At 55.3% G+C, this 9,212-nt stretch overlaps 1 protein-coding gene across 1 annotated transcript in view; it reads left to right on the top strand.

Annotated features, from left to right (window-relative positions):
- The window catches only part of TAL1 (T-cell acute lymphocytic leukemia 1), a 14,212-nt gene extending 5,796 nt beyond the window's left edge, over positions 1–8,416 (top strand). The window contains exons 4-6 of the mRNA XM_004679480.2: positions 914–1,014; positions 1,109–1,203; positions 5,072–8,416. Coding sequence (XP_004679537.1) covers positions 914–1,014; positions 1,109–1,203; positions 5,072–5,520 — 645 coding nt within the window. The 3' untranslated portion in view covers positions 5,521–8,416. The remainder of the gene's footprint in view (positions 1–913; positions 1,015–1,108; positions 1,204–5,071) is intronic.
- Positions 8,417–9,212: the final 796 nt, after the last annotated feature.

Here is a 9,212-nt window from a genome sequence, read left to right as displayed (position 1 = left end):
GCGGGCTCCGCTCCTCCGGCGGGGCGGAGCTCGGGAGGAGAGGGGTGCTTTCATCCGGAGCGAAAGCCTGGGGGCTGGAACCCCCGTGCGAGTGAGAGAAGGGCCCTCTGAGAGTGTGTTGGGGCGTGTGCGGGGCTGAAGGGGTGACTTGTGACGGCCGACGTGTTGGGGGTGTGTAACCCAAGGAGGGAGAGTGTAGGCAAGGGGTGGGCTGGGGCCGAGGACCCAGTGCCGAGTGGAGCTGGTGGTGGTGGGACCGGGGCGAGTGGCGTGAGTGTGGGTTCCAGGCAGGGGTGCGTAGAGTGCACTGCGCTGTGGAATTCTCTGGAAGCTGCAGCCCTCTGAGGACAGGTAAGCGATAGGGATCCGAGAACGGGCGGGAAGGGCCCCTCCTCTACCTACCTCTGGGCTTAGGGCCCTCCTGGGGAGGGCGCGACTCCTCTCCCCTCTGTCCCTAGAGCCGTGTCTGACCCAAACCTTGTGGGGTCTGGAGGTGGTGGAGAGGAGGGATGGAGTGGGGGCAGAGATGACACAGGGATGACAAGTGCTGGGGAGGGGGGCAGAGAAGTGTTAGCCCAGGGTGGGGGATGGGAGCATGGCCTTCTGGTGAGTCAGGGTTTCCTGTCTGTTGTCTGTCCACTGGCCTCCCTTGGACAGGAGTGAAGGTGGGCGAGGCTGAGGGGAGGGGACAGGGACCTCTTCGGTGGTGCTGGCGTCACCCAGGGTGTGGAGGTCACAGCTGCTGTGTGAGGATCTGTCTAGGAGGGGAGTCCTGTGTGTGGATGCTGTGCTTGTACCAGGGCAGAGGGCTTCTTGGGTGGTGTGTGTGTGTGTGTGTGTGTGTGAATGCATTTTTGTGTTTGCTGCATGTGTTCCCTTCTGATTCTGTGTGTGTCTCCCCTCGCTGTTTCAGGCCCGCAAGAAGGGGGGCTTCTGCCCGCCCCGCAAGAAGGGTTCATGCTCCTACCCCCAATGCCCAAGTGAAGGGACCAGGGTTGCCCTTGTTTTTCCAGGGTTGGGGGAATTCAAGAACATTTAGGGGAAGATCCCAAGGAGCCTCTTTCTCCCCTACCCTACATGTAAACTCGTGATCTGTTCCCTCCCACAGTGGGTTTTTTGGGGAGCCTGATGCCTTCCCTATGTTTGCCACCAACAACCGAGTGAAGAGGAGACCCTCCCCTTACGAGATGGAGATCACTGACGGTGAGTCCCCAGCTCACCTTTGTACTCACACCTGCACTGGTTTGGGCCCCCAGAGGAGGGAACAGCAGACATTTCTGTCTCACGTAGTGGGTGGACAGCCTTGGTGCCCCAGAATGCCCTCACCTTGCCACCCTCTTCACCCTCTTCCCTTCCTGTGGCTGGCAGGCTCTTGGAAGCTGCGGCTGAGGCTGGGGGCAGGCACATTCACAGTGCTGGGGACATGAGTGTAAGGACACACTGTGGCACTGAGCCCAGGCCTCTGGGGTTGGTAGTTGCCACTCAGGGCCCCATACCTATGCTTGGCAAGGACGCTTGGCAGAAAGTGTGGTGCCCCCCTGGTGCTAAGCCTGAACCTTGGGATTCCTTGCACCCCTTCCCAAGTCCTCCTTGGACTCTGGATCTATTCCTTGCTTACAATTGCACCTTCAAGGGTCTTACCCCAGAGTCCTTACCACGGGACCCCTTGTTCCATTCCACACCCTGGGCTGACATACATTCTTCCCTGTCTTTTTGCACCCCCGCCACGAGGCTCTCATTTCAGCTACTGTGATCTCTCTGGGTATTGCTGGCTCTGAACTGGGGGGGAAGGTTGGGTGAGTGGGAAATTTGGAGGACTCTTGCTTTGCCCCAGCTTGGCCTGATGTAGTAGGTGGGGCTGGGCACCAGGGGGCGGGAGAGTAGGCTCTTCAGAGCTGAGGGACTTGGAACCAGTCCTTGGTTTCTAGCGGTTCAGCCTGGAGGGTTGGGCTCCTGTGTTCCAGGGGCCAGGCTGGGATTTGTTCAGGGAGCGGGTGGCAGGGATTTGTACAGCGGGCAGTTTCTGAAGGGGCGTTCTCAGTGACATCTGGAGAGGAGGGAGCTGGAGTCTAGACAAGGAACACATCTCAAAAGACCTGACTGGCCAGGCCACAGGGGTGGAGGGAAGAGAGGAAGGGTGGTAGGCGCCTGTGCCCCTTGGTTAGAGAGGGATGTACCAACAGCTAGCAGGTGGGAACAGTCCTGAAGTGCCCCAGGAAAGAGGCATTTTCTGCAGAGGGCAGAGGCATCAGAAATCAGGTGCTGGGGAGATGAAGGAGAAGAGGGGCAGGAGGGTGAGGGTTTGGGGGAAGTGCAGGAGTGCAGGGAAGCCATTACCCATAAATGCTACCGGTACCAGCTGGGACCTACTCAGGGCCCAGCTGGAGGGAGGCAGAGGACACGGAGGGATAGGCAGACTCAGGAAAGAGGAAGGTATAGAGAGGTGGGAAGTTCTCTGGGAAGGAGGCTTGAGGGAGAACAGAAGTGGAGGGGAAGGCAAGGGTGTTGTGGGTACAGAATAGGTCTGTGGGACTGAGAATTCCAAGCTTTCATCAAAAAGAGTCCATAGAAGTAGAACTAATGCAAGGTCTTTTACAGCAGGATTTGATGTGGATTCCTATTGTTGAATTTTTCTGGGCCTGTTTCCTCACATGAAATGGGAGAATGAAAGTTTTCCCATAGGTTTTTGAAGGTGCGCAGTGAGGTGAAGTGTGTCTAGAGCCTGGCTCTGGGTAGGCGCTGAGGACGTGTGCACGATCATCCCTCTTTCCTTGCCTGCCAGGCAGTGGTGGAAGGCTTTGGGGACTAGTATTCCCTCCACCCCTACTTAACAAAGAGCTTTTGTCTGCCTTGCTCCTGACTGGCCTTCTAGTGCCCAGCACACTGCTCATCACAGCAGTCCTCAGGCAACTCTTCAGAGTGGGAAAGGCAGCCCATGGATATCAAAAATGCTACTATTTTTTGGACCCCCGCTGTGCACTGTGTGTTTTGTGGTTTTGATTTTTGTTTAATCTTCACCACAAACCTCTGAGGACAATATTAGCATTTTTGTTTTACAGATGAAACTGAGGCTCAGAGAGGTTGAGCAACCTGTTCAAGGTCTCACAGCCGAGTCCTGAATACTCCTCATAACCCAAGACCCCTTCTGGAGTCTGTCTCTCCTGAGCTGCAACAGCAGTCATAACATCCCTCACCCCCACCCACCTCGGGGCTCTCCCTAGAGCAGCCAACACCAGCCCCGTGGCAGGGACTGACCCTCCCAGTGCTGCAGCTGAGGTACTCCCCTCCCTGGCCTGGATGCCCGAGAACTGCAGGCATCTAGGCGAGGACTGAGGTGCCCAGGCTAGGACTGATTCTGGCTTGTGGCAGAGAATCAGCTGGGCCTGTTGGGGCTTGGGAAGCCTCAGGGGCACTGTGGGCACCTAGGACCCTCCCTGGGAAAACATGGGGCATAGTTGTAAGGTGTGCACATGCGTGTGGAGAAACAGAGATGACCATGCAGGAAGGGTCAGGCAGGGATGAGCTGGGTCAGGGTCTGGCCTCAGTCTCCTCAGCTCTGGAGTGAATAAGGGGCTGAGGAGAAGCTTTGGGCCCCCTCTCTTCTATGCCCATTTCCATATTCTGAGGACTGGTTTCAGGTTACTGGAAGAAGGCAAACCAAATAGTCCAGGACTGGCAGTTCCCTTAGAAGCTCCTGAGGCTGCCCAGCGCCAGCTCTGCATCTCTGTTGGGGCAGGAAGCAGCCACCTAGCCCAGGATCAGGAGCTCTGGCAGGCCTGTCCTCCTCTGGCTCTGGGAGTCCCAGATCAAGTGTGGGCAGTTAGTGTGGTGCTGTGCACACCAGAGGTGCTTGAAACCTGCAAGTCAGTGTCTGCCTCTCAGTGCCTGAGCGCTTAGCACCCGACCTGTAAGCTTGCATGTGGCCGCAGAGGCGAAGCTGCCCTCAGACACCTGCCCAGCGCCTCTGGCCATGCCTGTCTTGCCACTCCTCCTCTTTGGGGGAGAGCTCACAGGGTGGGTACCCCACCTCTGGTCTTTGTTCTGGCCTGCAGCGCCACCCTCCCCAAGCATGGCAGTCGCAGACCTTTGCTATCCCCTACTCTGTGCTTTCCCCACCGCCGTGGGATCTGCACACACCCACTCTGATCTCACCCATGCCCCTCTAGCCACACTGGCTTTAGCCCTTTTTCCAGGCCAGTCTTTGCACATGCTGTTCCCTTTGCTGGAACGCTTTTCCCTCTGCCCTTCCTGTGTCCCACGGGCTCTTCTTCAGCCTTAAGTTCTTGCCTATGGATGTCATCTCCTCTTAAAGGCTGTCCCCCACTGCTTTACCTAAATATAGCAGCTCCTGTCTGCCTTTTGCTTACATTCAGCCTCCTGTTTGTTTACTGCTTGCTCATCATGTTACCCCGATTAAAATGTAGACTCCTTGGGGGCAGGGCTCTGTTTGTTCCCACTACTCCTTACTGCTTAGAACAGTGCCTGTTATTAGTAAGTAACTGATGTACGGATAACCGATGACATGGAATGCTTCATCAAGGGCAGTCAGTACGTACTGTACCTGTGAGTGATTAGATCCAGGCGACAGCCTTATGACCTGAGTTACTGGTATTGCTGCCCTTTCACAGCTGGTGAAGCTCAGGCATAGGGAGTGTACGTATCTTGCCCAGAGTCACCATCAAGTGTGTAATAGTCAGGAACTGAAGCAAGTTCTGTCTCTAGGTTTGCCTTCCAAACGTCTCTATATGGCTTTTGGCACAAGTGAATAAATTAATGAGTGTGCCCTCAAGTGTGTCATAACCCAGAGGGCGACAAGAACAGTGGCCATCAAGGGATTGATACCCAAGGGATTGATAGCACCCTGGCGGCTCTTAGATTGGTTTGGGCGGGTTAAGGGAAGTCCTCAGAGAGAAGGAACACACTGGGTTTTGAAGGAAGAGTAGGAGTTTTTCCCCCAAGGATTTTTCCCAGGGCTTTTCCTCCTTTTCCACCAGAGAAGATGCTGTGGGGGATCTCCAGATGGCTCCTATCCCCGCCCATTCCAACTCACCTTTGCCTTTTCATGCTCTAGGTCCCCACACCAAAGTCGTAAGGCGCATCTTCACCAACAGCCGGGAGCGATGGCGGCAGCAGAATGTGAATGGGGCCTTTGCTGAGCTCCGCAAGCTGATCCCCACACACCCCCCTGACAAGAAGCTCAGCAAGAATGAGATCCTCCGCCTGGCCATGAAATACATTAACTTCCTGGCCAAGCTGCTCAATGACCAGGAAGAGGAGGGCACCCAGCGGGTCAAGCCTGGCAAGGACCCTGTGGTGGGCGCCGGTGGTGGTGGGGGAGGGGGCGGCGCGCCTCCAGATGACCTCCTGCAGGATGTGCTGTCCCCCAACTCCAGCTGTGGCAGCTCCCTGGATGGGGCAGCCAGCCCCGACAGCTATACAGAAGAGCCGGCACCCAAGCACACTGCCCGAGGCCTCCATCCTGCCATGCTGCCCACCTCGGATGCAGCTGGCCCTCGGTGATGGGTCTCAGGCCACCAGGACCAGCCGGTGGTGTGTCCCAGGTCTTCAGGGCAGGTGGGGGTGAGGATTGGGCCGCTCTGGAGCAGGACAATGGACTTGAGCTTTCTCCATGTCTGAACTTTGGGAAGCCCACACTGCCCGAGGCTGGCTTACCATTTCTTGCCTCAGTAGGAGAACAGTAAAATGGAGCTAAGTGGTAGGTACTTTTTATGAAGACGGCACGGTCTTCCCCCTCCCCCAAAACCCTAAGACTCCCCACATGAGACTGGAGTGGCACTTCTTGGGGCCTGGAGCTTGGGCGTCCTGTCTCTGCCGAGACCTGGGGTTGTCAGCGCTCACCTGAGGTGCCCGGTAGCCTCTGCCTTGCCTTTAGCCCCTCCCCAGCTGGCTGGGCTGGCTTTGTGGCCACTCTGTGCAAATATATAGGTACCCAGTAGCTGCCCATCTCTTGAGCCCCTTCTTCACCCAGGCCCATGGTGGTCCATCCAGCTTGCCAGCTGCTGCAGAACCGTAAGCCTCGAGGTGCCTTCTTCGGGGCCTGGTTGAAGATGGCGAGTGGAGAGCCTGCTCTTGACTAGGTGGACTGGAGGGTCAGAAAGCCCAACACCCCTTTCTTCAAAGCTCTGTTTTCTGCCCACTGAAACTTGCCTTTCTGATCCTTGAGGCTGTGGGCACCAAGTCTGCAGCTGAGAATGTGCCCTGCTGGGCTCTGTGTGAAGGCAGAGAAAGGGAAAACAATTGGAGTGGAATTGAGCAGGAGCTGTTTCGGGCGCGAGGGCTTTACACACTGTGTGTGAGGGGTGTGTCAGAGCTACCTGCCTGTATTCCCAGCTCACGTCACTGTCCAGGCTGGTGAGTAGACATCGCTGTGCTGAGGGTGTATGTGGGTGCCGAGCATGTGGTGGGAATCCACTCTCCAGGTGCCCCGAGGCACCTTCCTGCTGCAGAATGGCTGTCTGCTGACGGTCCTGTCTGTATTCTGAACTGGAGTGCAGCTCTGTCCTGTGAATTTCCCAGCATTCAGAATCTTTGCTCAACTTCAGTTATTGGTGGGATGACCATCCTAGGACCTGGGGGATCCAGTCAGAGCCCCGGCCCTGGCTGAGACTGAGCCTCGGCACGTTCACTTAGCAGTGTCTCAGACACCCCTCTGCTGGGCAGCTTCCAGTCATTAGGGGTGCATATGGGAGGCTGGCTTAATGCAACAGGAGTGCCCCCCCAACAAAAACCCACAGAAGTTGTACATGAAATTTTTGTAAATCAAGTCCTTGTCCTTCATCTTTTCGAGAAATGCTACCACAAGTCCTTTTGTAAAATGAAGAATCCTTTTGTAGAGTGAACCGCTGACCTCCTGCTTCAAACCAGGTGGTGGGACATGGTGTCCTTACGGCTGGGCCTGCCTGTGACATGTCACTACAAGTTCCTACAACCGAATAGAGGCTGTTGTACCCTCAAGTCAACCCAGCTGTCTTCCACCAGGCTCTGCCTTCGCTGTCAGAGGGGCAGTGATCCTGTGGCCTTCCCTGTCCATAGTGACAGGGAAGGACCTTCACTGCGGCTGTCCGGAAAGGCCCTCCGGTGTTGGGGGTTCCAGCTCAGTGTCTCACCCTTCGGTGATGGCACCTTGAGTGCAGCCACTTGCAGAAAGGCAGTCTCGCTCCTCTGCTTCCTTTCCAGGTGTGAGGGCCACTTAGCGGGATGTGCCACCTGGCTAACCCTTGCAGCATCCTGGTTTTCTATCCTGCTTCAGTCTCTCCAGATCACCTTCTGATGAACATTAGGGCTGATTCCTTCCCAGTACTTGGGAGTGGGGGTGGGAGTGGGAACGCAAGCTTCTGGGTCCCCCTTCTCAGACGCGCAGGGTGACCTGGCTGTCCTGCATGTCCTTGCTCTTAAATTCCTTGCCTTGCTCTGTCTCCTGGATAGGCGAGGTGGACAGGACGAGACTGAGAAAAGTAGATGCATTTGAGGCCGTAAAGAACTCGGGTGCCCTCAGTGTCAAGTGCTGCAGTGCAGTTTCCCACCCCGAGCCCAGGAGGTAGGCAGTGCGCCAGTCTGGAACTGCACAGCATTTGGGTAATGCAGGATCGAGACCACTTTTGCCCGAATTATCTAGGTTGTCCTGATTTCTCCATATTGATGTCAGTGCTGTCTCATTCATCCAAGGAATGAGAATGGAAAAAAGATCTGGGAATATGGGCAGAACTTGGAAAAGGAATCACAGATACCCAGATGGGCCAGGGAAGGGGAACGTAAAGCTTCCTCCGTGGAAGAACTGGAGAAGAGGCTTCATTTTCATTTCATTTTCTAACAACCCCCTAAGCCCACCAGACCCTTTTCCTTCCTCTGCCTCCTCATCCATGAAGAAATGGGAGCAGGATCTGTACAAGGGGAAAATATGGAAGGGTGAAAACCCTGAGAGAGCGAGGATGTTTGGAATGACTGGAGGGAATCACATCCTTTAAGAACAATTCCTACCCTTTCTGTTTGTAGTGGCAAATGACAAGATGGTACAACCTTTATCCTTTTCCGCAAATAAGACAAAGGGCACAGCATCTATAGTCAGTGGGTGACTATTTCAGCTTTTGGGGGTGGGTCTAGTCGTACTTGTGATTTCAATGGTACGTGGCCCCGACCCGAGGCTTGCCCCTGCTGGTGTACATAGCGCGGTATTTCTGTGGGCGGGCCCAGCACTTTCCGTCAATGTTGTACTGTACGTGATGAACTGCGTTGGTCTCTGCATTTTTCTGCAGAAGAGGAGTAATCGCTCCAGGTACCTGGACCTTTGTACCGCCCAGAGGCCAACACTGTGGGCGTGTGACTCTAGCAACCAAACCCATGTGGTGGTGATGTATGTATATATATAAGGCTATATTGGGAAGATTTCTAAAATAAAAGTTTTACAAAGGGGCTTGGACTCTGTGCTTGCATGGCGCACACGTAGGCCTGAGAGCTGGGAAATTAAAAACAGAGGCTAGGCAAGAACCTGTCTCCCCTGAAATGGGGGGGCCTCTAGGGTTCAGCAGCCTTTTAAGGGAGGGGTCCAACCCTCTTGCCTCAGGCCTCCCCCTTAGGGTTTCCATTATTTTCCCTCTGCCAGAGAGATGCCTCTCCCCTCAGCACTGTGCATACACACTTTCAGCTCTTGCTCCCCCTCTTGACCCCATCCTGGGGGCCTTCTGACCACAGCTAGGAGGGTGAATGCCCAGCAGAACTTGGGGGTCATGCTCTGGCTCACAAGGGAGCTCCTTGATTTTTTGGGAGACACCAAGTGTGACTCCTTGACCCTGAGCAAGGAGATCCCTGAGTAGGATGGTAAGACTTAGATCTGGGTCTTGGCGATGGTGGTGGGTACTGTGGCTTATGACACAGGCCTGAAAAGTGGGTCTGAGAAGCAGCATGATGTAGGGATGAGAGAGGGAAGGAGGGAGGGGAAAGAGGAAGGAGCGGGAGATGGAGAGAGAAGAAATAAACGGGCACAGGGAGGCAGAGACAGATTAGTAAGAGAAGTAGAAGAGCTGGGAGAATGTGTTGCCTCTGAGGCCAAAGCAAAGGGTTGTTTGGGGTAGAGAAAGGGGTCCACCAGGCACCATGCAGCTGAGAGGCAAACTAGGAAAGGCCCAGAGTGTTAACTGGAATTGGCAGCAGGAGAGATCACTGGTGAGAGCAGAGGGGGGAGAAGGGAGGAGGAG

Source organism: Condylura cristata, unplaced genomic scaffold (assembly GCF_000260355.1).
Source record: "Condylura cristata isolate star-nosed mole 26May11 unplaced genomic scaffold, ConCri1.0 scaffold00008, whole genome shotgun sequence".
Classification (NCBI taxonomy): Eukaryota; Metazoa; Chordata; class Mammalia; order Eulipotyphla; family Talpidae; genus Condylura; species Condylura cristata.
This window is presented reverse-complemented; position numbering and strand designations above follow the sequence as displayed.